We start from the raw sequence: 27,874 nt of genomic DNA on the forward strand, positions 1-27,874 counted from the left end.
ATGCACGTCGTGTTCTTGAGATATTTAGCAACATGTCATCTGTGTCCTCTTACACGACTGACAAATGTTTTCCATCAGGAGTCGCTTTTAGTGTTTGTGTTCGAGCAGTACTTTTTAAAATGGGACCAAATGGTTTCGGGTTATAGCAAATGAGTTTGTATGTACTTAATTTCTTGCCTTCATGTGTGTTAAATGAAGCTTCAAATGTGCTTCGAGAAACGTGTACTTTTTAACTCCTCTAGATGGCACTGTTGGGTTTTAATAGAGGATAAAGAAATAGCAAGTATGTGTACTTTCAGTCCAATATTGAACAGAGGAGTCTAAAAATACAACTGGTTCATGAAGCACATTTGAAGCTTCATTTTCACACGGTGGGATCGAAATAGACACACACTACAGTAAAAAAACAATATATTGCAAATGGCATCATAATTCAAAAAAATCCAAATTTAGGAAGACATCTCCAATAACACTGGTTCATTGTGAGGATTCACAAGCAGGAGTAGGAGAAGAGCGGAAATTGGCTCCAGTCGGCCATGTTGCTGCTGTGCGGGTGGTAGCCATTTTGTTGGGCTCCATGTTCCGCCGTGGCGAGTGGTTGCCCCGCATCCACATCATTGCTGGAGAACACAAGTCTGGAATATTCCACAGCCCTGGAGGACATATTTTCAGTCATGGATGACTTTATTGGAAGTTCATCATTCTTCCATCATACCTGTTGGGTTGATAGGCCACTGAGGCAGGCACCATCTGCTCCTCACAACTATACTCGTACTCATGAAGCTCCAGCGGCTCAGCCTGGAGAGACTCTGAGGGGTCCTGACTCCAGCTGGGAGGTGGACCCTTCACTGACTCTGCTCCTGCACCCTGGTGCTTTCCTCTCTCCTCTGACTGAGAGGAAGAGGGCGCCCTCTGAAGGCCTGTAGGAGAATTGCAGCTCGCGCCTATAATGACTCAAATCCCTTTTGCGCAACACCAAAATTGGTTTGATTTTTACCTGAAAGACTTTTGCAAGGTTTTTTGCTTTCCGCCGAGGATATTTTCTCGGGATGCCTTGTGCTTGAATGACACCTACGAACAAAAAAAGACATTTTATTTGATCATCTCAGTCGGTACTGTGGGGGGCGAGTTTGGCAAAAAGGAAGGATACATTTTTGGTAACATGCCATAGCTTGTGTAGCTTGACTTTTATTAGGCCCTGGAAGAAAGCTACTGTGTTGAAAGAGCTACAATTTTCCAGTTACTGTCTGGAAACTTGTCTGTGCCTGGAAATGGCAGATTCATAGTGCAGGATGGAAAGTCTTCGTACATTTCACCTGCTTTTTTTTTTTTTTTTTTTTTCTCAAAAGCGTTTTTGCAACATCTCAACATTGCCTTTAATTTACTATTGCAAAAGAAATTTTAATCACTGTTACCTTTTCCCTTGTGTGTGAGTGCCTCCCTCTCGGAATCCTTTGGCGAAAGGGTTGTGGTCTATCTTCAATTTGGTGATCTTGAAGAAATTAAACATGTTTTAAAGTCGGGTCAGGACCCCCCCAGCAAAGCCGCTACCTTTGCATTCTGATAAGCGGTGACTGCAGTGAAGGTCATTTCTGGGAAGGAGAAGGACTGGACGGGACCCCAGTGGACCGTGTAGGGACTCTCCGCTTGGATGACGTGAAACCTCGGGTAGTAGCGATGCATGGAGTGCAGGATGATCTGGATGAAAGACACAAAAATTTGATGTGCAAACTGGACTCACAATGAAGGCGACCTGACGTGTGTCTCACGTGTCCATGCTGGTCCAGATTATTGTTGGTGAGCTTCATCTTGAGGAAGGACAACGACTGCTTCATCCAGTGACCCCCTGGTGCCGGGGAGTCGGGGTGCGTGTAGGACCTAGCCGGAGGTTGAGGTTCTGCCTTCCCCGCCACCTCCCATATGTCCTTCTTCCACTGCAGAGAGACTCACCTATTAAGCCCAAGTCACATATGATGTTGCCGTTCCAATACTTTTGCAGAGGACTTGTACTCTTGTTTTTGGTGCCCGTGTGCCTCTCTGGGCGAATGTGAGCTTTTTTTGACGAGCCATTGGATGTATTGTCGCCTTCACTGAATAGGATGCTAATTAATGGAGTCTCCAGCTGAGAGTGCACAAACAGGAAGCAACCAAAGGTTTTGAAATGCAGCCTGACGTCTGGAAGCAGACTGAGAAGGCGTTTTCTTTCAAACTCAAAGAATCCAAATAAATCAGTGTAACCTTATATTTGAAGTTGTCAGCGGGAATCATATCTATCAAGATGACGTATTTTGCAAATGGATGCAGGCCCGTCACGGTCACGCTGCAATGCGGAAACATCCTCCTGGAAGAAACGCTTCGGTCAGCTTTGAAAACGAAAACGGAAAGGGAATAAACTTACCTGCCGTGTTTTGTGATAATCATCTCTGTTCCGATGCGGTGAAAGGACTTCCAGAGATGAGCGTTCTCCAGAGTCATCCTGACATTTCCTTGCAGGAAGGAGTCGACGGTCGGGGGCAGTCTCGGATTCAGTTTGGTGTCTGAATAGAATGAAATGACTATTTTTATTTATTTTGATAATTACAGCAGAAACAAAATGCTGTTCATGAATAAAAATAAAACCATTCATGATCATTTGAAAACAATAAAATAGTGCCAAAGTTAAAAAAAAAATACAACCCAATCTATCAATTTTTGTTTTTCACATCAAATATTATTCCCAACTGATCTACTAAGAAGTTGACACTTACCATAAATGTGTTGCATGCTTCCTCTAGAAGTTCCCAACAGTCAAAGTGTGGAGGGAAAGACTTTCTGATCTCTGTTGACCCTTGACCTTGATTGGTTATCCCAAAGTGGGAGGGACTATTATGGAGGTGTGTGTGTGTGGGGGGGGGGGGGGGTCTCTTAAACTACATAACAACCAAAAACCAATTCAGGGTATATGAGACATAATTAGATGAAATATTACCTGCACTGGGAGAGCAAGACATTAATTATTCACTTCACCTTCTCGATACCAAGGTGATGGGCAGAATTTCAAAGTCTTTGGTGATACGATCAAGGGGGTCTGGTGGGGTGTGGTTCTGGTGGCAGACAAACAGGTCCCTTCCTGACTGCTTAACTTGCGTATTCCGAAGCAGGTTTGAGATTAAAGAGGTGATTGGAGCGGCTCACACAATGCCTCGAATCCCGTGAGGCCATTTGGCCCTGCAGCCCCCCCCCCTCCTTTTTTTCTTCTACAGTTGATTTAAAAAAAATAAATAAATACAAGTTCTCAGGAAGGACTTCTCATTGTGACTGGGGACATGTTAAAACATTGCTCCTCAGCTTGAGCCATGCTGACACTTGAAGGTGGAATCCAGAATGTTCCTGCCCGGGGCGACCTCAAGTGAAGCTTGTGTAAAAGCTAATGATCGCGTACTGCTCTGATTCTTGAGCTTCTGCCCGAGGAACATTTCGTAGCGCTTGCCTTTTGATCGTCCCAAAAGAAATGTCATCTTTCTTGACTGAGCAAAAATTCACCACCTGGACAAAAGTATTGGGTCACCTATGACTGAAATCTCCAGCTCTTGTTGTGTAATCTGATTTATGTCCAGCAGAGGGCGACAAAAGCTTCAAAATACACACATGTGGACGTATTTGTGTTTCTTTGAGATAAAAATGACGTCTTTTCATTTGTCAAATAATAACAACGTGTAATGCTAATAATCGGGCTGCGCTGCTTCGTCCTGAAGAAATTCGGGCTTATGTTCAAGCGTTTATGACACCACAAGTTTATAACGCGTCAGTAGAGACAGCAGAAGTAATCAGTTTGGCGCAGACGCCGAACATTTGACACTTGACACGACCAACATCCATTTTCCAACTTTATGCTTCATGTTCACTATCCATTTCTTATCTCGCTGATTGATTGGTTCTGCTCAGCCCAAAGCAGCTCTGCACTAATGATGATGATGATGACACGCTGTTCAAGAAGAAGAAAAAAAGACAATTTGCATAGATTTATATATCAGCCAGTCAAGTTGCCATAGGATCATTAATCCTGTCATGTTTTATTTTTTTATTTTTTTTAATTTAACTCTCCTGTGGTCATTACGTGCCCCCGTTTCCTTATTTCTACTTATTTTACACACACGCGCACATCTCTAATTTCCAAACGAGCCTCTTTGCAATGACTTGTCGCCATTTTTAATACCATACAATAATACGGTATAATTTCCTCATGAATTGAGGTCAAAGTGATCCAAATAATGTTTGAAAGTTTGGAGAAAAAAAATGAGAATAGTTAACTTTCAGGCTATTAATTGCTTCCTCATCTGTCAGCTGTCTCTGCAGAAGATGACATTTAATTTCCTTCACTTGTCTTTTCTCGCAAATGTTTGTTTACCCTGTTTATCTCAGCCTCATTTTTCACTCTTAGGAGTCAGTCGGTCACTGTCAGTGCTTTTGTTTTTGTGTAAATTCTTCCTGGAAAATTACTCCTCGAAAGTAGAGCAAATATATATATATATATATATATATAATTTTTTTTTTCTTCATGAAAGCAACAGTTTGTATAGACTCACATCAACTTTGTTCATAAGAAATAAAAGCTCTTTCTGATCATGGTACCAAGAATTGACAGCATCTGATTTGTTTCCCTGAATAAAGTCAAAGTCAAAGTCAAAGTCAGCTTTATTGTCAATCCCTTCATATGTCAAGACACACAAAGAAACCGAAATTCCGTTTCCTCCATCCCACGGTGACGAGACATACAAGTAGGCGACACAAAACAAAAACAAGAAGGCACAAACCATAAATAATAAATAATAAATAAAATAAAATGAGCGATGAATAAAAATAACACTCTGATGTACACTCAGGAATGATCCCTCTGCCAGTAAGTCTGCGAGTAAAGCACCCCCTGAGTGTGTGTGTGTGTGTGTGTGTGTGTGTCGATTGACAAGATGTGCTCTGCATGCAAGATGAAAATACAGTCTGATAGAGAAAAACCTGCCAGTTGGCGTCTGCAAGATGCCGCGTTGCCTCTAATGTGCCTTTACGAACAAAAATAGTCTCAGTAGACCCAAGTCTCATGTACATTTTAATTTTTCTACAAAAATATTTTACATTATAAAATGCAACTTAAAATATACACTTGATATTCTTTTCAAACCCTCAAGTCATCAGTATAATAGAGAAATAGAACTTTACAGGCGCAGTGCTATCACCTTGGCGATGGAGAATAGAAGAAAAAAAAAAAAAAGATGAAGCAGATGTGGAAATGCTCACAGCCTGGAAAAACCAAACAGGGGAGCAGTTGAGGGAGTTTTAGCAAAGAAACCGTTAGCGACGGCGCTTTTCCCTCCGCCGCCATTTGAAAGTTGGCGGCCCGGCTGCAAAAGCAGAAGGCAGATGTTCTTCTGGCACGTTTGGACTTCTGTGGGTTGAGTTCTAGCACTTGTACAAAACAAAGAGGGGGGGGGGGGTCACATTGTCATTCATAAAAGTGCTCACTGGGTCCCACAATGCTTTGCTCTTGTTTACTTCCATCAGAGCGCTCATTAAAGCAGAAAAAAAAATGCACAAGTCCATAGTCACAGCATTCAGTAAGCAAGTCATGATGGATCACACTGTATTCATTTTGATGAAGGCCTCATTCACTTCTATTTTTTTGGTGTCAATGCATGCTAATTAGCATAGCAGCAAAACATCCAAAAGAAGGATATGACATGGTTCAAGTGTAGAGAATTTACAGCAGATGGAACATAAAAGTAAAACTCCAGTGTCACGATACACGTCGACACCGGTTGTCCAAGTTTAAAGACCTTTCAGACCCTGACTGGTTGTTTTTCCTCAGGTGTGGTGGTTTCTTTATTTTTTATTTTTTTGTACTGTCAGGTCTTAATGACACAAAGTGTGTGGTAGTTTTTCAATGGCAAACTCTGCCTCTTGTGTCTTTTCTTCCTTCATGGATGCAAAAAATATATTTGGTGTTTTGGAGCAAAACATATGAAGCAAAAATGATTGCAGCACTCAAAATGCCCTCATCAAACAAGAACCTGCTTTAAGGATTGCGCAATAAATAACAACAAAAGTATTATATAATCTAATCCAAATGTCTTTTTGGCATCATAGTGGTAGAGGTCGGAGGGCCAGCGCGAGCGTCCAGAGGGGCAGCAGTAGCCACAAGGGGGACGGGGAGGGCCGGGCCCCCGAAGGCGAGGCGCCGTCCGAGGTGCAGGAGCACACCTCGTAGCCGTTTTCGGCGTGGTCCGGGTGAGGGTGCGCGTTGACCCGGCTCTCGGTGCTCTTGGCGTCGGCGCCCGGCGAGTCCGACTGCATGTCGGTGCACAGTAGCCAGTCCTTGGCGATGAGGCGCGGGTAGTCGGCCTCCACCTCCATGTCGCTGTTCGGCACCCGCCAGTACTCCTTCCCTTTGAAGAAGTACGACGAACCTGCGAGGGTGGAAAGGAGGAAATGTAAATAAGCGACATGACAAAAAACAAATATTATCATGTCCATTTTTACGGCCTCTAGAGGGCGCTTGTCACTCAAAAGTCAACATCCATAACTTGGGGGGGGGGAGTAGGAAGGCAATTTGTTTGACTTGTTCCTTTTTCTTGCACAACACTATAAAAATAATACATAAATTTGCATGTCAGATCTGCTGAATCATCTGTGCGCTCATTAAGCGTTGAAAAACACAACACATATCATCGAGGGCTTAATTTCATGAATCACTGATCCGACGTTGAAACTGTTTACGTTTTTCCTCTCATTACTCGGGCCCACGGTGCGCCTTATGTTACACACACAGCTGGATTCGTATGCAACATGGCCGGACTACTAAATATACACGGAAAAATTAATTTCCCTTGTATCCAATCTTTTTTGGAGACACATTTGACGACCCACCGTCGGACCACCTCATGGCGTCATCCAGGTGCGGGGGCAGCCCCTTCCACAGCGTGCTGTCTTTCGGGTAACCCAGATCCATCCGTCTCAGATGGTCGTCATAGCGCCAGTAGCGGCTATCCTTGAAGAAGTAGGTCTTCTCGTTATGGAGCCACACAAAGGCCGCGTCAACGCCCTCCAAAGGCAGACCAAAGTCGCTGATTGGACGCGGGAAACCTTCTTCCATCACGTTGTCTTTAAATACCCAGTACTTGAGACCTGAACAAGCAGAGGGAAAAAAAAAAAATCCAATGTGGCCTTTATTCGTGATATACCTTGGCATTTTTACAGATCCGACTGACTTTCAGTCAATAGAGAGGCTTTTCCAGGTTTTAGCACTAACAATGGTCCATAAACATAAAAAAAATCTGCTCAACACGGTGTTCTGAGGTCGTCTCTGTTTTAGCCATGCTAGCATCATTAATTAGAGAAGAAAGTTCCTTCTATTTTTGAGCCCTCCCTCAGTGTTGGCAGCATCGATTTACGCAGCGATATCGTGATGAAAGTCATTCATGCAAAAAAAATGAGAATTGATTCTTGTACAGTTATCAATGTTTTACTCACTAGCATGCTAAAGGAGGTGGTGAAAGTTTGAGGCACCTTTAAAGAAGACGATTTTGTGGTCGCCCGGTCTCTCGTAGACGGCGTCCACGCTGTCCAGATTGGCGGGCAAGCCCCTCCAGAACCAGTGGATCTGAGCCGGACGCAGAGATACCAGGTGCTTCTCTCGCGTGAGCCGCCAAAAGTATTTTCCTATGAAGGCGAAGAGCAAAAAATTAGATGTTGATTCTCATTTGACAACAATAAAACTCTAATTTGAGCTTTTTTTTTTTTTTTTCTCTCTCTTCAACTCAAATCCAACAAAGTCCCAAACACTAATTGTCAAAACCAGGATCCGTTTGATTTTATTTTCTCATTCCAAACTAACTCAAGAACATTATTTGAAATCACGTCACTCCCAAGAAACCCATTTCGACAACACACTTGAAATTTCTCCTTAGCATGCGCAAGCCGTCACGATTTTAAGCCTCGAGACAAAGCGAGAACGCTTCTGACTTTAAATTACATCTTGCGATTGTGTAAAAAAACAGCCTTTTTTGTTTATCAAAAGATTTTCATGGCTTGTTCAAAGGTGAAACCGGAACCAAAAGTCCATTCTGATAAAAAAAAAAACATTTCAAAGGTAACGGTGCATTTGTAATCCAGATTAAGTTTTCCCAAAATGTCAGTTCAAGTAAACAGCGTCGCTTGTGAAGATACAAAAGCTCTTTCCCCTGCAGGAGGCCCCGGCCCACTCAAGAGGGCAAACATGAAAGCTTGATGCAATTTAGGAACCAGCATCTCCCATCGCGTCTCAGTTGGGCGTCCACGGCAAAACGTCTCTCATCCATTTTCCTTCTACCTGTCCTTTGAGCTCATTCTGCTCATTCATCCCCCCCTGACTGGCCCCGCCCCCCCTCCAGCGTTTGCATCCCTCATTCCGTCTTTGTGCTCGGTTTACCTTTGAAAAAAAAGGCCTCGCCTCGTATCTGGGCCACGGCATCAAAGTAGCTGGTGCATCTGTCTGGGGCATCTTGCGCCAGCCTGAGATAGACGTGAGCAAAAGAACATTGTTAAAAATCGGTAAAAAGTGGACGATCATCTCTTTCCTTTCAAGATCTCATTACCCGTCCAGATTTATTCATACGGTTCATGATCGGACTTAACCAAAGAGCGCTAGGCGTCATGGCCGACAAGGTGAATTTGAACCTGTTGGTTTATGAGCAATTTAAAAGACGGAACGTGGCTCACATCTGTAATGACGACTCCATTAGACTGTCAAGGCGGAAATATAGATGAAGCGGGCGCTGCGTTCGACTCTCGATTAACACGTAAGGGTCACCATCGGCGCTCTTGTCGGAGCTAATCTCGTTTTATTACTTGGATTGCCAGACTCCATACATGGAACTTGTCGGAAACCAGTGGAACCTTCGGCGTCAAACCGTTGGAATACAAGGAATGCATAAACATATCAAGTTAAGGTGAATTACCCTTAATAATAGATACAGTCGGATAGAAGCTTCCGTTTCTTCAGGGTGTCGACTTAATGGCATGAACTGACTCGCGAGCACATATTCCACATTGGGATGCAAACTGTGATTTTTTTTTTGCAGGCAGGCTTAAGTATTCCCGCATAGCTTCATTACGTCTGTTCCTCAGCATGAGTGAGAAAGCATTAGGCAAAAATGAAAGAAAAACCCGAGTACGGAAAGCTATAAAGATGTGAATTCACCTTTAATGAAGTTGAACTTATGAGTGTGATGTTTATGAATTTCTACGACTGGCTTTATTATCGGTTGCTATTGTACGGATCTGTGAATAGAAAGTTTAAATCGACATCCAGTAAACCTGGAGAGCACAAAGTTAAAAGTGGTGATCCTAAAAGGATTTAATCTAAACCGCCCGTGTTCTCTCAATGTTTTTTCAACGCAATAAGATTCAAATCATAAAAACAGCTATACTTACTGCAGAATGGTTTTGTTTTCTGGAATGTCCATCAGGATGGGAGGCTCGGTCGTTTGGGAAGGGTTGGCCGGCTCATTTGTGTGGGAAACGGACTCACGGACACCTGGGACCGGGTAGATACGACTTGATTTAGCTTCACCAGTCAGAACGTTTTGAAAAAACTAGCAAATTCCTGTGCTGCGATAAAAACAACATCCGTCATACCATACAGCTGCCAGACGCGGACTTTGTCTTCATAGGGTAAGTCGTACTTGAGAGGGTCTCCGACCGGGCCCTGGTAGTACGGTCTCATGATGGACTCCATGGCCGAGGTGTGGACAAGTCCGATGGCGTGACCGAACTCGTGGACGGCCACTGCGAACAGGTCCATCCCGTGAGACTCTGAAGAATACAGAGCAGAGAGTCATGCAAGACCGGGATCGAGGCCTATGGTTCCGTGTCTAAAACTCAGTTCAGGTGTGATATCCCTTGGATGTTCTGCTTAGTGAACAAATTAAGCGGCATGGCAGGCTAAATCGGGAGGATTGTGGCACAGTCGAGCGTGCAGCAGGGAGATAACTTTGCTAAGCCTTCCTGAGTCTCTGTATTGCCAGTCAGTCAGAGAGCAGATAAGACACCTTAGGGATGACTTCGGGCTATTCAAAAGAAAAAGCCCCTTAAATTCCACATTTGAGCGCTTTTATACAGAACTCAGGTTTTGTGGGGTTGCTAAGCAAAGCTAAGCTAGCTAAGCAAAGTTAAGCTAGCCAAGCCGCCCCTGTAGACTGTAACCTTAGCTTGACACCTGCGAGGGGACATACTTTTGTCCTACCGGGTCTCATTTGGGACTTTGGCGAGACAAATAGTGCTTGTAATCTACAAGAGCACATGGTGCAGACAGGAAAGGTGAACAAAAGAAGAGAGGGAGGAGAACAAGGGCTTTGAACTCATGCTGTAGCGAGCATCATGTTTAGAACCCCTTGCGAGGATAAATGAATGGAAGGCATGCCGGCAGACAGTGGAAGTGAAGGAAATGCGGTGACTAAAGGCAGAGTGAGCTTTGAAACCGCACTGCAGGCAATCAAAAGTCTTTTATATTTAGTAGTCAAAGCTGACAAATTCATGAGTCATTAAGGAGCTTTTCTATCATCTCAAATGCTTTTATTGTGCTGAAACAGGGCCAAAACTTTTTGCCAAAGCTTTTTTTTTTCTATAGAATCATTTGAACATGACATTGAGTATTAAAAAAAAAAAAATGTTTCCCCTACCTTTAGCTCAATTAAAATATTTTTTTGCCATCTTAGATGAATGATATCATATGTGCAACATAATTCTAGTGAATAGAAGCTCAACCAGGACGCAATAATCAAAAGCGTCTTATATCTCCGTTTTTTAGTATATGCAGGAGAACAATTCACCTGCTTAACGAGACATTTTTTACACTCAAGATAATTGGCTGTCAGCAGCAGATTGCTTCATGCGTGGTAGTTAATAAAAACCGTTCAATGCCTATCAGAGCACAAAAAAAAAAAATAGAACATTAATTTTTGGACCTCTTATTTGATATAACCCCTCTTACAAGTCTTAATGGAAGTCCGCTACAGCAGCGGTGAACCGGTCCAGTAAGTGTTCTGCTTATTATTCCACTATTCAGCATCATCACACACATTAGGAGCCGGCCCTTACGGACCAAGATTTAATGTCCCGCTGAGAACAATGCACTGGGAGGTGGTGGAAGGGAATTAGCAAAGGCAATTACTCAGCGTCGGATTTGATCCGATAAGGTCCATTTCTCTGGAGATGATTACGGAGCTGAAATGCTAGCATTCAGATGACCTAACAAGTTCTTGAAGGCATCAGCGTGCCATTGTGGGAAAGTTGAACATTTTTTGGATCAGATAGCTCGGCGGGAGAGCAGCTGAGTTGAACAGCTGTTGTCTGGGCGGATACGCAGACACCGTGATAAACACGTCTGGTGAGGATGGAGGAGCCCGTTGTGGGACGGAAGCGAGTATGCGAGTGGAATATGTGTGCGACTTGAAGTAATTAGCGACGCCCCGATGGAAGCGCTGCACCATTCCGAGGAGCTGGCCAATGAGCTCAATGTAGCAAAAAGACAAGTCAACCCCCAGTGAATGTCTTATTTTGGGCCGACTTCCGAGATGAGTCACGTTTCCCCTCAATAATATTCCCAGGTGTCTTAATAATACCTCTGTGACATAAAAATACTTTTCACACTCCTCGTGCTAAGCCGCTATTGGTCCATTTAACCAAACATTGAAAGCTAGCGCCCATAGCGAGTCAATTACATCGTCAATCTTGGAGGCAGCATTTCATCAACAAACTGCCTGTTACGGATTTAATTCCTTTTATATTCTGTGTTGATTATAACCTCATGTGATGTTCTTGTGTGATGAGTAGACTTTCTTAGTCACTCTGACAGTGCATTAGCACTATGATATAAGACAAAGCAAGATGTCTTTCTGTCTACAAAATTGTAGTTCATTATTTTCAAAATGGCCGCCCTGTCTGTTTTCTACAAAAGGCTTAAACATGTTTCCATTGGCACGGCTGTACTGTCACTTAATGTTGTGGTGTGGAGTGTAATCACAATGCTGTCGACAATTTTAGCTAGTAGCAAAGCGCTAGCACTGAAGCTCTAATAACTTTGTTTTGGTTTGTTTTGAGGCGTTTCTGGATTTCCATTTCCATCTTCTGAGTTCAAGCAAATCCCTCCGCGACCAGACGGACATATACCGTACGTAACTGTGTGTTTGCGTTTTAGATTAAAAGGTCCGATGCACTCGGATGCAAATTTCACCCTTGAGGGGCTTCAACACAGTGGGGGTTTGTCTTAAAAGCAAAAACAACTTTCAGAACTCGATGATTCATATTCACATACACCCACACACGCACGATTGAAGGCCACTTGAACTTAGTTGGTACTCACCACCACTACCGACAATCACTAAATAGTTAAAGACTGATGAAAATAACATCAACTTTTAAGATAACTGCACTTAAAATCTTCAAACGTCAGTGTCATCTCAGTTCAAGTACACGCTTTTTTTTTTTCACTTCAACTGAAGACTTGTTTTTTATCATCAAGCAAGCAAGCAAGTTATCATTTGAATAGCACTTTTTAAAACACAAGTAGACAAGCTAGCAAACATGCTAGATTTAACTTCCCAAGACATCAACGATGATCTTTTAGGACAACAATACCTTCAAAATCCCAACAGTCTGCCCTTAGCTGCCTGGTGTGCCATTTTCTGTCACATTTTATGGGAAAATCAATAGGATCTTGTTTTCTCAAATGACTCCTGATAGAGGGACCTCTAGGAACGCAGTGGACCGGCGCCAAATACCGACACCAATAAAAAACTATAATCACAATTTCAAGATAAAACCTGCAACCGTGGCACTTTAGAGGATTTTTGCTTAGGATGAGACCATGCGTCAATTCACCCCTTTTGGACAACATGGTCGTGAATCCAAAATGTCTTGAAAACAAAATGATTTGATCCTCTTTTATACAGTATGCATTTAAATTGCATTATATATGTATAGTTAAGAGCTATGAGAATGAACATGAAGCCATCCATGCTAGAGAGTCACTCGAAATGCGTGCTGGACAGAAACAAGCCAAGAGGAAATAACGAGCACTCTTTGTATCACTGCACACCACTGACCTTGAGTACAGTACGATTCATTACTCACGAGCTTAGGCAGCATAGCTACACCTTGAAGGACTATTTCCCTCTTTTTATGTCTCTCAACAGAGACACATTCAGCGATTACTTAAGTTTCACCCTGAGATTTTATCTCGGGCAAGAATCACTGGATGAAATGTTTCCAGCATACAAAGTGCTGATTGAGAAATGTGACAAAAAGGGGATGAAGCACTTAGTAAAATCCTGCCCAGGAGTCATTGGCAGTGCGGTTGTTTACGTAGCTGACTGTGCCGCAGCTGGCGTTGGATCAACTCTTTGAATTGATTGATAAGGATGCACGGTACATTGTGAGACTCGCCGATGCGGAATGTGAAAGGAAATAGGTTCACATAAAAAGTTCTCCTGCAGGGAGAAAAAGGTTTCATTGTAAAAGCCTCATGACATATTGCAGTCATCTTGTAACTTTGGTCACTTCTTCCAATTTCTTCTGTTCTTGTTCTTAGAACAAACATTTTTGGAATCGACTATCCCGTCGATTATTCCATTGATGAATCGAGGAACGACGTTTGACCCGATTTTGTCCTCATGCGTCGGTTAGCAACTGAGTTCGCTTTTTTTGTACGGAACATTGCGACATCACGCGCCAGCTGGTTTGCTTGGAAAAAAGCGTTTGCTTCAGAAATCCATTGGGAGAGCGGCGCCGATAGGAAAAACAGGCTAATCAAAAACCTGGAAGATGATTTTGAAATTGTTCTGTATTCATGATTGGCTAATCAGACAAAACATGAACATTTTCCATCGCCATTACCATAAATACTTTGGAAGCATACAAAACTCTTCTGAGCCCCAAGCGTAGAGTGTTTTCCAGCGCTGACCAGGAATTGGCAGACTGGTTTGCATTTAGCATCATGTCCTCATTACAAATCAGCAGCTCTCCTCAGTGTGCAATTTTGGATCGAACACTTTTTGCTAGATTCATCAAAATAACTTTGCGCAGAGAAATTTGATGTGCCTTGAAAATAACCTTAAGGAAGGTGACCAGAAGAAACAAGACAACATTCCAAGTTGTAAACATTAAAAAGCTTGTTGCGGTTCTCCAAACATCTCTCAAGGGCAGAAACAGTTTTGGCTTGATCAATCAAGATAAAAGCTCAGAACCGAAGCACACGGGCAATTTGTGTCAAAACTAATATAATCCTATTTATAAAAATAAAAGCAGAGTGTAATTATAGAAAGAACAGCAAGGACATCGACCTCTCTCTCACCTGGTGATCTGAAGGTCCACGCCTCATCATCGTCAAAGTGCGTATCCCCGGCGGTGAATCTCTCCCCCGGGAAAAAAGCGTGGGCCACGGCGCCCCCCGGCCCGTCAAAGGGATAACCGTCGTCGTGGTCGGCCTTGGTGAAGTCGATCTGAATGTCGGCGTCGCTTCCTGCCACCTCGTGGAAGTTAAGCGGGGCGATGTCACTCCAGACCTTCAGGGCGTAATGCATGAGTGCTCGAACGGTGTCTCGGCCTAGTAAGGCGGAATCCTTTGGGAATTTCCTCACTCTGAGACAAAAAAAAACCAGAAGAAAGAAGACATCTATGCAAAATCGTGCGGGAAAAATAGTGAATATTTACCCATCCAGTGGGAAATTAAACAACTAGAAATTCTTTCCATTCAGCCTACTTCTGCAGTGTGATAGCTGATCTGAATTTCGCAAATTGGGACATCTCTAATCATCTGATTTACATATTAACTGCCCCTGCATGATTTCCTTTACACATTATTTAGCAGCTGGGCTCTTAGATCAACCATTGTTACTTGGAAGCCAAAACGTTAGCATCGGGAGCTGTTTTAGCACAAATCAGGTTTGGGGCTAACAGTGGTATCAGCATTAGCTTCCGATAACATAAAAGGGTGAGGAACTCTGTCTCTAGTACTTCAAAACCTCTCGGAAGCTGATTTTATTCCCCTTTCAACCTAGTTGCTTCCTTCATGAATTTTCCATTTTCATTTACCCACAGGATAGGTACAAATAAACATCTGGCGCACTCATGCTACCATTGAAAACTGCACTTGTAATGGCTCAAATGAAGAGTGTCTGACTACTCGGGTCTGGCCTTCATCTCATCAGTCTACTTTTGATTTCTTGTGGCTGTGCAGCCCCACGGAGACAGCAAAACAAATGATGCTAAGTACACGGCACTGGCTGCAAACACACTTTCTAGACCTACCCTGTGGCGACAAGCGCTAATTTGCCTCCTAATTGAAACGAAGCGTCTCCTCGAGTGCACGAGACGGGAAGGACACGCCCACCCGTGACGTTCACGCTGGCACGTCTCAAATGATTCCTCTGACAGAGATGCGGCACCAAGCTGTGGATTACCGACGAGTCAGCACATTCACGATTCTTGTTATTCGGGCTGAGGATGAAGGTCGGCAAAATTAAAAGGGCCTCCAAATGATGTCTTGAATAACGCAAGGCCTGTTTTCCGTGGTTTGTCTGATGTGTGATGTGCACCATAAAGTCAAATTCAAAGCTGACACAAAAAAAGAAACCACACACACTGACAATCAAGCCCGGATTTCAGGTCAAAGTCAGCAAGATAAGAGTCAGGCCTCATTAGTATCGATGACATGTCTCAAAAGATTGTCTTGTGGTGTGGATTGTGTTCAAGGCTTTTTGTTTTTTTTTTCAGGCGGGGAAGACAATCGTAAATGTTAAATGTGTTCAATACCGACCTATTTATCAGAGTCAGGCCGAGCCACGGGCTGTGACGACGACATAAAACGGAATTATAGCCGATTAGGAAGCCACCTGAAGGTCGAGCTTTTACCGGGCACCAATAGAGGTTGCGTAGCGTTTGTATAATCTGTCTGCAGAGTCATTTGCGACAATAAAAATGACCAGGAGAAGACTTCGACTGTAGCTAACAGCAAAGCTAACAGTTAGCTTCTTCAACTTGTATTTCTTCTATTACAACTCTTCTATCTATTTTCTGGAAGTCCAGATGTAGCACCATGCTGCTTCTCACAGACAAACTCATATTATTTCTGAAATATGCAAGAAACGAAGAACACTTTTTCGCCGGCCCCTCTGGAGAACCAACAAACGCGCGGCTTTCATTAAGACCGGCAAACTGTATTACTTTGAATGAATTTGCACTTTATTGCATTGGGATGAGCTGAATATTATTCTAGTACTTTAATGCATCCCCTTTCATATTATGAACTTTTTTTTTTCCCGTGACCTTGCTGATTCACAATGTGCCAGTAACGTGATAGCGGCATAGCTATGAAATGCTAATTTGTTTAGCGATATGCAATTTAGCGGGTTGATATCCTTGTTCCCAATTAGACACACGGCCAAATGTCTCCTTAGATGAAACTACCGTGTCTCTGGAGCAACCTCTAAAAGAGAGACTCAATCTTATTGTGCAAAATATAAAGACACAGTCCGAGATAATGACCATATTAATACTCCATAAATATTATAACAGTTCCAAGGGGGAAGAAAGTAGCTTCCGCATGCTTTGGTGTGCCCGATCATTACCGCAAGCGGTTTCACGTTATTATCTCAAATAGTCGGAGGGTCGGATTGACGGTAAAGCGGCGGCCCCCCTATGGATACAGCTGTGGCATTTCATGTCAGTCGCTAACAGCTGTGAGCTACGGTTATAATTAGCATGATGACGGACCCCTGCCGCTGACTTATGACTGTGGTTAGCATTCCCCTCATTAGCCGCTACTTTTGACTTTCAATCAGGTCTCGCTTCTTTTTAACCGTCCTTGCCTTGGCGACTTTAACGATTATTAATGAGGTAAACAGTGATAGCATACATTTGTAGATTCCCATGGACTTGGGTGTTTTATTAACGGCGCTCATTTGCCTCATTAGGAAAATGAAGACGAGGTCGGATTTGGGCTCGGAATTGTGGTTCAGGTGTGTGGGGGGGTGATTAGGGGTATGTTCCAGATGAGAGTTGGTGCCAATACGTTTCAAATGAATGGACCTCCATTAAGCTCTGCAGAAGGGTGATGATTGAATCGAATTTGGGATGTTATAAATTGGAGAAATGGTTCGGCAGATGCAAAGAGAGAAGAAACTGTTTTTCCTCACGGTCTGTCTTCACCCTCATTTGGCTCGATACATAACAGTCTTGGATCCTAAGCAACCAACCTTTAGGGAAAAATTATTTAATCAAGTTCTGGCCAGGAACAACAACTGGAGCAATTACTTCCAGGTTTTACTACAAACATGGAGGGATTTAAAAAAAAGCATTGTGGCTTTGTAGGCAGTGGTTGTAAAGAATTTTGAATCATGTGGTTGGACATGCACATGAAGCAAAGGGCCACTTTTACAAACCGCCGCTGAAGCAGCGGCCATCCCTCGGGCTGCTGAACAGCGTTTATTGTTTCTTACCTCCAGGATAAATGCCTCTTTTTCCATTTGTTGGGAGGACTCAGACTTCGTTTTCTGCGGCCCACCGTCACTTCACTTTCAGACACATCTGGCAAAGAACATCTGGGCGTTTTCATGAGCCCCAATGTAGCTTGATCTGGAAAGAAAAATTGATTGTCGGGAAAATGTTATGATCATCAAGGCTTGTTTTTGCAAAACCCATCTACTTACCAAAGACTCCAGTCTCCTTGAGTCCTCCAAACTTCTGCATGGCTTTAATGGCCTTGGTCAAGGCCTCCTTGGTCTGAAGTTGGCCGGTTACTGGGTCAGCGGGTGGGAGGTACCCAAACTTGCTCAGCCAGTCCTGAAGGCAAAACAAGATTCAGTCATACCGAAATTCCCTGTAGCACCTTACATGAGCAAATTTTGTTTTAAAAAAAACATCCAACTAACTGTTTATGATCCTTTTTATGTGGATGTACCCTAAAGTTAGTTCCAATCATAAGGTCAGCAACAGTTTCTAATGATGTGCTTGTAAACTTTGGCCCAGTTCGGCTAAGCGCATATTACTGCCGCCTATGGAACCGTAGAAAAGTTGAATGTCACTGGTCTGACTCGCACAACTTTCTAGATCTTAATGATTCGGAGGCCATTTTTTCTTCCTCGAGCACTTTCCTTTCGTCTTGTCCCATCAGCGAGTTATACAACGACATCTAAAAATGGCTCGCCTCGGAGACCGATGATTCCTTTGTTCAAAAGATGACATTCTACGAGAAGACGACTTGCAGCGTTGCAGACGTTTTCCTTAAACAAAGCCAGATTAAAAAGAGATGGATCGCAAACGGGAACGTCACAGTCGAGTTCAAGTGTAATCAGTCACAAAGGCGCATCCTCCGCCTGGTAATACGACCTGACACGCTGGTAATTGATCATCATTTTGCCTCCAAATAAAGCAGAAAGTCACTTAGTGAAATGACACTTCAGACTAAAAAATTCCAAAAGCGACTTGACGTGCGAGTTTAATTTGCTCCGTAACCACAAAACATTCACAACACAAATCGTCTCTCCCCTTTGAAATGAATGGAAGTGTTATCGATCTGTTCCAGCCTCACAAGAAAACACAAGAGTATTGCTAGTACTTTAGATATCCAAAAATTTAATTAGCATATGGACAAAAAAGGTCAACAATCGATGCAGATTATTATTTGCCCTTCGTCTCAAACAGCCGCGGTATAGCGCCATCTACTGCCAAGGAGGTCTTAGCGGTAAGCTACTTGATAGACATTTACAATATAACTGTTTCAGTTTTTATATTTTTGACACAATTTCCACTCAGCAGCTAATTTTAAAGAAAAGTAAGACCGCACTGTCATGATTGTGTTCCCTGTATTTTTTCTGAATTATGTATTTGTCCTTGGGCCACTCAAAATCTGGCCCAATCCTTTTGAGAAATGCTGTGAGCATCAAACATACAAATTCAGGGGAAGATCTAACCTCCAGCAGTGGTGGGCAATATGGAAATTGAAGTTGAGTTTTCATGTCCATGGAGAGATTGCATTATTGTACGTGCCTCAAACAATAATACTTCAATGTCACCTAGTGACTACTGTCATGCATCTTTTAAGTCAGCAAAAGTGAGATTGTAAATTGTGCACTTGAGAACTTAATGTTTTTTTTGTTGCACTTGAAGGGTGCAAACACTCTTGAGCTGCTAATCTTTATTGATTTGTCCTCAGACTTTAATTGTATTAAGCCTCACAATTTAGCAGGAAGGCAGGCAAGCCTCCATAAGATTGATCCTCATCTCATCTGCTGCTGATTGGTGAATTCCTTCAATAAACGGTCACATGTGTGAAGGTCAGCAATGTTTTATGTAATGTTTTTTTCTGGTTTTTTCAAAGATGTGTCCATGCATTGCATATACATACAAGGGGAGCGAGATGGGGAGGGGAGAGTGACTTTTGGGAATTTTCTGATTTGTTTGGGGATTATTTTCCACATTTCCACCCGTCTCTCATAAAAGAAATATAGAGAATATTTATCAGCATTTTCTGAAGAATCTTTCGGGTTTGTAATTTTTTTTATGCAGATCCCCTGAAATATCTTTGGCCCCCCATGCTCCCAAGGAAAAAAATCCTAACACCGCCCCTGCCTGCCTTGACGAGTTGAAGTGCTTTTTTCTATTTTAAATTGGATCGTGCCGTAGTTAAGTGTTTTGTTTTGTTTTTTTCCCTCCTAGGCAGCCGGCAAAAGTGAAGCTTTTTGTTGGAAAGCCGCACTTTGAAACACTAATCCGTGCCTTCATCACATCTTGGCTGGATTACTTTAATGCACTTTCTGTGGAGTCAGCCAGTCCTCCCGCAAACATCTTCACTCGGTTCACTCGCCTTTTAACTGGAACATGAAAAAGGGAGCGCCTACTGTAACCCCTTTTTTGATTTTTTTTCTTGTTTGTAAACAATAACATTCAATTAATTAGCTTATGATTTATGTTTCATTTTTAAGTACACGGCGCACGTTGTTTCAGTTCTTTTTTAGTTAGTTAACAAGCCTACCTAGCCTAACCTGGTCGCAGATCTCGGGTTTTGCCCGTGGTTGTCATGGAAACTAAATTTGTGCTCACCATTGGCCCGGCAGTGATGGACACGATGACATGTCGGTTAGTGATTGTGGAAATTTGTGTATGTTTGACAGTGGAAATGCTCTGTGTGGTCAAATTTATCGATGCCAACGAGAATGTTTCAGTTTCGATGGCAACCCAACATAAATTCTTTACAGTGGAGGTATTTTTATACAAACACCATCAGAATGTCACAGGTGTAAAGTGACAGCAGGGGAATATAACAGGATCTTCTCCAACTGGGGATCTTGTATCAATGGAAATTAATTTATCACGTGTCAAAACTACAATAAAATGTGTGTAGTTGCACATTGTTGTTGTTTTTTTTTTTTGCTTTATAGTTACTTCGATTTTTATTTTAGTGCTTGATAATACTTTATTTCTGCCTACAAACTTCAAGAGGACATTCTCCAGCGAGAAACATGGAGACAAACCGTGGTAGAAATAAGAAAAACTAAATAAATAAAGAAATAAAAAAAATAAAATTAAAATAAGAAAAATAAAATTACTAAAAATAAAAAAACAAAACCACCACAGCTTAGTATGTGCCAAAGCATTCTTTCGTCAAATGTCCTCCGCATCTACACCTCATTTAGGCTTAAGCAGCTTCTCATCCAGCTTTGACATACTCTCATTCTTTGCTACCATACGTGGATGTGAGGATGTTTGTACCCTGGTAATCCTGGACATAGGAACCTGTAATCCTTTAATACAGAAAGGTTTGGCATCAGCAAAGAGCTTCAAAAGCGAATGGAATGAAATTTTCATTCAGAGCGAAATAATGAATCACGTCGAGAAGTGTCTATGAATAGTATATGCAAAGCCTTTAGCATCAAAATCATGGAGGTATAAATCTGACATCTCATTTGAGTGATACTTCTCACAGTATGAGGATCTCGACTGTAATTGTAGATCCAGTCGGTTTTTAATCCATGAGGCAGGGGTGTCTGACATCGCCCACACGAAACTTCATTCAATCCTCTTTTACATTATGCGTTTATTGATATGCAGCTGAGGGTGAATCGCATTTCTTCTGCTTGTTCAGTGCAAACAGATCCCAAGGAGAAACCCGTGCTTTGTGCGGCGGAGACATTGATGAATGCGGGCGCAGTGCTAAATTGAGCATCAGTGTCGCGTTTGAAAGGGGAAGGCGAATGTGTAAGACAGCGGGCAGCTCGTGATGTTTACTTTTCTACGCCATTTTGGTTCGTCGCTGAGGAAATGTATCAGAATTTTGGGTTGTCCTCCAAACAGCGTCAGAGGAAGGCTGGTGAAGAGAAGGTGTAATGATTGGCAATGTTATTAGACCCTGGGAATCTATGCAAGGAGGGAAAAGCAATTTCAGTGAGTTAGTTGAAATCTGCGGGTGGTGTTGAGAGGACAAGTCAAGTGATCCCTTCATTTATACTTTCCATCATGAGAAGTCAATATAAGGTGGTGCTTCCTTCTGACGAAAGAAATTGCCTCTATTCGAGAAAAAAAAAAAGTTCTTTAGAGTAATTTTAAAACTGTATTAAAAAATAATTGCTAATATTTGGCCTGATGCACCTGAGTGATGTTAGCCGCTAACATTTTAGCACCCGCTAAACTCCAATGGTCGAACGATACAGTCTCTTTTTAGCACCTTTAATTAGCAATTAAACTTGATTTCACAACGTCGTTGTATTTGTGACCGCTAATACAATCTGGTAGGTAGCTAACTATCTTTGCGTGTTGGAAGTGAATAAAAAAATCTTTGGATAATGGCCTTTTTATTCATGCTAACTAAATTAGACCACACACATCCATACCTTTGTTTGTGACGCTACCATGACACTCTTTAATGAATGGTTGCCTCACACACACATACAAGTTCCGGAGCTATGGTGTCACCACGGCAACTACTCTGTGAAGCATCCCCTCATGCATGTGACCTCCTCTGCCCCACAATCACTCCCTGTTTAAGCCTGATGCACAGCTGCTGGCTCCCTTCATGTTCATCCTCACTGACAGGAAATGACCCAGTCGGAGAAATGTCACCTTGTGACCTTGGTGACTCTCGCGAGGGTCACCCAGTCGGTTATAGCGTTGACATTGTTCCGAGCTACCCCAGACACTTTCAAATGACTAAAATACTAAAATAACCCTAACCCTAACCCCAAAAAACGAGAATAGGCGAAATAATATGTCGTCAAATTTTGAGATTATTCTGTTTTGACTCCAAACACGTATTGAGAAACAAATCACTGAAATCAATTTATAGGGACTTCTTAGGAAAGTCACTCTTTTATGGAGTGGGAAGATGTCTTTTAATTAAAAGGAGTATTGACATTGCTGAGCTGAGTGTTAATTCAAGTTAAAATATGTGCCTCCAATAAAAAAAAACTAAACTCACTTCTTAAACTCACATGATCTCGTTTCTACGTTCTCAAAACTGTGACGGGTAATTATAGAAGACGAGATTTTAACATGACAACATAAAAGTGTGATTCTCCACACACATCAGTCAGACAGCTCCATTTATCAAACGCTCTCTAACAGACTTTATCACAAGGAGTCCTTGAGCCCAAATATCATCACATTTTAATCTAGACCAAGCCTTTATTGGTCATTAGGATCAATGAGAATTAATTGGACCATATGCAGCCAAATGGAACAGAAGAGGATGGACTCGGGTAGCATCCATTAGTTAGGATTTCTGCTCAGTGCATGTTTTGTGGTGAACCAAGCCGCGTCTTTGCCAGTGCTTCACTCCAGGAAGTCTTTGGCTCTGGAGGCGTAACAGAGCGCATATAATGAGATGCCAGTCCGTTTTGGTGGAAAGGTTGTAAGAAATGTGCTCAATCTGACACACACTTGGCAATCCTGCAGAGATTGTAAATGGCATTTCCTTAACATTTAATTGAAAAAAATTTGCTTGTGGATATGAATATGGCAAAAAGGAACTATTTTATTCTGTCCTTTAGAAACAGCTGTTAAGTGCAGCAGTAATGAGGGTAGTTTTTTCGAGGGACAATTATATTTGTAGTTAGGACATTTTGCCATCTGCTGCCGGGATATCCATTCCTTCGTTTTTTTGTTGTTATTTCTGTAAAGCTTTGCCTTTAATTTTCATTTCATATTATATCCTTGGAAAACGGATAAACATATGTTTGTGGTAAGATTTTATAAATGGAATGTGGTCTTATATACGAAGCACGGCGAACGCTCGCCTTTCTCTGACTGACTCATAAGCTTTGCCGCATTTTCTTCTTGCCATGACCCATTTCCGCTGTAACAACCTGACTCGATGGCCCGAGCAATGCACGCTGTCAGATTTCACCACGGTCTCCTCTTAATCACTCCAATTATGGAATGCAATGTTCAAACTGCAGCCCCCTTTTGTCTTGTCGACTTTTTTGAGACGTCATCATGTGATTGTTAGCCGGTAACTGCGTCCACCTCTGCTTCTTTAGACAAAAGGCCCCAATGAACCCACTATAAAAAAAAAGCAATCATTTCCATTTTCTCTGTAGACTGAATGTATTTCATTTGCATAACTTTCTCATCTACATAAAGCAAAAAATCAAGATCATCATTTTCAAGCATACTGTTTCATTGGCCTTTAAAACTAATAAAAAAAAAAAATAGCAAGGGTTCCAAAATTGATCCCTGTGGAACACCGTCTGACAAAGGCACAGAGTAAGATTCAAAGCTAAATGTAGGAGCACCTATAGGCTTCAACGTGGTCGGGTTGCGTCCCGCCCTTGTGTCCGGCCGTAAAGGCCACACACACACGCACATAATCGTGAACCACATCCTGCCGGTGTCAGCTCAGGAATTGTTGCAGCTGTTCCGATGCATGTGCAAAAATACATACGCCGACACACATGAGGCTTATGTCTGCTATATGTGTTTTATTTTTAGAGCTTACTCAGTCTTGCTAGTTACAAGTTCCTGTTGAGGCTTTGAAAATGTCAACAGATAGAAAATAGCTATTCTGGAAGGTTGAAATGTGAGGTTCTGTTGAATTGGACAAACTTTTACGTTGAAAAGTGTCGACTTGATGTGCTTAAATTGAAGCGAGGAGGCTGTGAAGCCACTGGCCATTGACGCTTATTCTCTGCCACCCACTCAGTCTTTTATGATTGTCCTCTGTGCCTTCAATCCACATTTCCAAGAAATGGGATCCAGAACTATTCTGACACGGACACCGCAAATGTAATCATCCTCATCTCTCTTGTTTTTTTATTCTCGTTATTCAACTGTGACTTGTTAGGGAATGCCCATGTGCTGGCAGCGCTCAGTCCAATAAAAAAAAATATGTGAAGTCATATCAAACACATAAAAGTTTTTGCACACAAACGAACCACTTTTATTCTAACGCAACCAGTTCCTGCAACCAATTTGAGAGCAGCGCTGCTTTTCCTTTCAGGGTTTTCTTGATCATGTTATTAAAGCAGACTATTGGCAGCTCAGATGGCAAAGCTATAGATTATTTTAGGCGTCCGTACTCGAGCCAGCACAAACACCACAAACCACTGTAATTATACAATCTGGTCAATCGTTTGAAGAGCAGCAGCAAAACCAAACTTTGATCTGGTCAAAGGAGGGGGTGGTGCTAGCGTGGTTAAAATAAAACCATCCACATGGAGTTGATTTGAGGTTTCCTATACGGGCTGCTCTATAGCGGGTGAACTTGTCGCAGTGGAAAAAGCTTTAGCGTGATGCTCGCTTCAAAAACCCCACTCGTGATATTAAAACAGAATTGAACAGCAAAGCTAATGATGCAAATTCTGGAAAGACATGTTACGGGAGTCCCGTGGGAGGGCCCAGCATGTTCCTTCGAGTCACTGGAAATAAACCCAGATGGAGGCACAAGAAATTGCATGATTACAAGATTAGCATGATTTTCTCCTATTAGCTATCTAACGTCTTTTTACGTAGAATCTGCAAAACGACATGACATGAAACCACCGAACTCAGCGTCAATAATGAAAGAGAATCATCAAGATGATCAAAAAGCAGTTTCGATCTTTTATGTTGGAATGAGAAATACAAACGCTTATAAGAGCAAAGCACGGCATGGCTCAGAGCTGTGCTTAAACTTTGTGGTTTAGTTAATTAGTTCCAAAGATGGCGACGCAGCAGCGTACAAGTGATGCAGCATGGGGGCGGGGGCGAGAGAGGTGGAGGATGACACGCTTCCGTGGGCTGGTTGTTGTTTTGTGGACCGTGTCACCAATGGATAACAGTCATGAGCCCCACTGGGGCGAGATAAAGGAAACCCGCTTAAAAGCGGGCCAAAAAAATTAATCCACCTGCTCACAACAGCTGAGACGAGCTTGAATGGTGGGGAGGAGTCGTTTTTTTTTTTTTTTTAAAGTCAATCTATCAAGAAGGTCACCGGTGGGAGGGATGGGGGTCTGTGGCCCATCTGGTCCCCCCTCTCCTATTATTTGGAAATTGCTTTTGTTGAAACGTGTCGAACTCCACCCTCTCCCAACCGAATTTATATCGGATTTTTCTACTTTGTTTGCTTGCTGCATCTACAAACTGACTGCCTTCAAACAATGGAAAAAAAAGAAACTTTCCCAGCTACAGAGTCATAGCAAAAGTTCTGGTCCAGTAACCCCAATGCCCTCCATGCTTTCACACAATTAAATTGAACCTAATTATGTCATTATTTGGCCTCTGCCAAGTTTGCAAAAGAGCTTGAAACTATCAAGGCGGAAGCTCCCAAAGAATTTGGAAACAATACAATAGAGCCAAGACAATGTCCGTAATCAAATTTGGCTGGAGGCGCAACAAAAGATGGAGACCGGCGGGACACTAAAGACCCAGATGCTTAAGAGCGCCCGGGCGAATGTTGGAGTGGCTCGCTGCATGAATTTATTCTGGAAGACAAAAGCATCTGCTCCAAAAGCCATTACGATGAAAAGTATGATGTCAGCAGCAGTTGAGTCTCTAATATTTTGTCCCCTAATTAAACTTATCAACTGACACTAATCAGAAATAGCAATTAACTCCGTTATTGCACACAAAAAAATGCTTTTTCTCTGAAATGCCAAAGAAAGAAGGGAATGGAGAGGTCAGAGCAATCATTTCTAGTGGTTCCGATTTTTCTTTTCTTTTTTCCTTTTAACCAGCAGAGACTATAATCATACACAGTAGGAGCAGAGCTTCGGCTAGATTTGCCAAACTCTCAGCCTTTATTCTCCTGAGCATTAGTTTGAACTCATGTGGTGCCACAACAACAACAACAACAAAAAAAGTGACGTCGTGACACATTTCTGAAGCATCCCAGGCAGAAAATGACACATCCATCTATTTCAGTGTCTCGCGCTGTCACGGAGCTGGAAGTGAGCCTCATGTCAGCGTGCTGTGACATCACGCGTGTATTTACCACGAGCCTTTTCTATTTATTTATTGCGCAACCTCACGGCTCTGCATCTTTCACACCTTTTGCTTAATAATCACAACAAAGCAGGATCTTATGAATCCACAAACTTCTTACCACCCCGGTGTCCTCCTGGATGGTTTGCGGAGGAGCCGCTCGGCTCAGAGGCAGAAGCCACAGAAGGGGCACCAAAACCAGCATCTCCGCGCATATAATCCTTCTCCACTCAGAAACGATCGTTGCCAGGCTGGTCCCGCGGGATTCCCACAACGGGAGCAGCATCCAAGGTGCGGGACAGTAATCCGTCAAAAAAAAAAAAAAAAAAAAAAATTGCAGGCTACCTCACTGTGGAGCGCAAACACATAAAACACATGAAAACAGGTGGCTGAAGAAGTTTGCTTTGGAGGTGAAGAGGAGATAATTAAGTGGCCATCATGCAAGACTTGAGCTTCTTTCTCTTGAGCAGCAAAAGTGGAGCGAGCTGGTGGATCGCGCTGTGAGAAATGGAAGCAGCTGCGTTGTTGCGTGGGCTTTTTGTGCCTCATACACGCGCCGAAGTCACACGAGTGGACTGGAGGGGGGCGTTTCTTCAGTAATGTGATATTGGTGTGAGGTTGCATAAACAAAAGCAAACACAAGAGCAACGTGACACATCTCAAATCATTCTTCCCAATTGAAATGAATGGATGAGTCATTAATTGGTTCCAAACACCATTAAAAAAACAAAAAACTCTTGATATATTTTTAGATCATAAAAATGAATCTATCTTGATTTTATCAATTTGTTTTGGAGGAATTAGTAAATCACTAACTAGTAGCCGAAGCAAAAAAAATAGTCTGATAATTAATAGAGTAAAATACTGCGGGGAAAATTCTCATGTATTTTTACTTCAGAATGCTTTGTAGGGTTACCATGGCAATAACAGTCATGCGCCTTCTAGTCAGTGTGGCATCAAATTGATTTGAAGTTGGACTTTGTGATGCACTTCACATTTAATCTCTTTGAGATCACTGAACAAAGCAAGCGAAAGGTTACCGAGCTTGCTCCTGTTACCATTTTTAATCAAAATCATTTTGATTGACAATTTCAAAAATCAAAGGCAAGGCATATCTTGGGGGACGCGTCAAACTTGACAATCATCATGTTGTCACCGAGGGAGGATGCTTTATCTTCCAGTGAGCTGAGGGACAAGCTCTTTAAAAGATTGAAGGATAAAAAAGTGCAGGAAATGCTCCAAAGCCAACTGCGCACTCAAATTTCCACATCTTCGCTTACGGATGACGTCAACGAGCGAGGCTTTTTAATCAAACTTCTCGCACATGTGGTGAGGCATCGCAAACCTCGTCTTTACCGTGATGCGTCAACTCAAACAGACCACGTTGAGACGATAAAAATGAAATTTGATGAAGTGA

The 27,874-nt window shown here is 42.4% G+C and overlaps 2 protein-coding genes across 2 annotated transcripts; both read right to left on the bottom strand.

The window, feature by feature from the left end:
- Positions 1-457: 457 nt before the first annotated feature.
- Positions 458-2,839, bottom strand: LOC119131670 (T-box-containing protein TBX6L-like). Its single transcript, XM_037266302.1, has 9 exons — positions 2,748-2,839; positions 2,399-2,537; positions 2,239-2,341; positions 1,770-1,934; positions 1,552-1,698; positions 1,416-1,492; positions 998-1,071; positions 716-920; positions 458-653 (listed from the first exon to the last, which is right to left on the bottom strand). The coding sequence occupies exons 1-9, from the start codon at positions 2,761-2,763 to the stop codon at positions 491-493; spliced, it is 1,089 nt and encodes a 362-aa protein (XP_037122197.1). The 5' UTR covers positions 2,764-2,839; the 3' UTR covers positions 458-490.
- A 2,231-nt stretch (positions 2,840-5,070) lies between these two features.
- LOC119131484 (matrix metalloproteinase-17-like) lies at positions 5,071-26,989 on the bottom strand. Its single transcript, XM_037265974.1, has 10 exons — positions 26,579-26,989; positions 17,715-17,847; positions 17,505-17,640; positions 14,360-14,646; positions 9,646-9,822; positions 9,442-9,544; positions 8,438-8,520; positions 7,537-7,689; positions 6,898-7,155; positions 5,071-6,437 (listed from the first exon to the last, which is right to left on the bottom strand). The coding sequence occupies exons 1-10, from the start codon at positions 26,741-26,743 to the stop codon at positions 6,112-6,114; spliced, it is 1,821 nt and encodes a 606-aa protein (XP_037121869.1). The 5' UTR covers positions 26,744-26,989; the 3' UTR covers positions 5,071-6,111.
- Between the last annotated feature and the right edge of the window lie 885 nt (positions 26,990-27,874).

The sequence above is a fragment of the Syngnathus acus genome, chromosome 12, assembly GCF_901709675.1.
Source record: "Syngnathus acus chromosome 12, fSynAcu1.2, whole genome shotgun sequence".
Lineage (NCBI taxonomy): Eukaryota > Metazoa > Chordata > Actinopteri > Syngnathiformes > Syngnathidae > Syngnathus > Syngnathus acus.

Bases quoted from the DNA above. Each gene is read 5' to 3' on its own strand.
- LOC119131670 (XM_037266302.1), bottom strand. The intron at 2,342-2,398 runs GTAAGTTTATTC...CGTTTCTTCCAG, and splicing joins ATTATCACAAAACACGGCAG to GAGGATGTTTCCGCATTGCA. The intron at 1,493-1,551 runs GTAGCGGCTTTG...AATTTCTTCAAG, and splicing joins CCGCTTATCAGAATGCAAAG to ATCACCAAATTGAAGATAGA.
- LOC119131484 (XM_037265974.1), bottom strand. From the start codon at position 26,743: ATGCTGCTCCCGTTGTGGGAATCCCGCGGGACCAGCCTGGCAACGATC. The intron at 7,690-8,437 runs GTAAACCGAGCA...TCGCCTTCATAG, and splicing joins CGAGGCCTTTTTTTTCAAAG to GAAAATACTTTTGGCGGCTC. The intron at 7,156-7,536 runs GTGCCTCAAACT...CTGCTTGTTCAG, and splicing joins CAAAATCGTCTTCTTTAAAG to GTCTCAAGTACTGGGTATTT.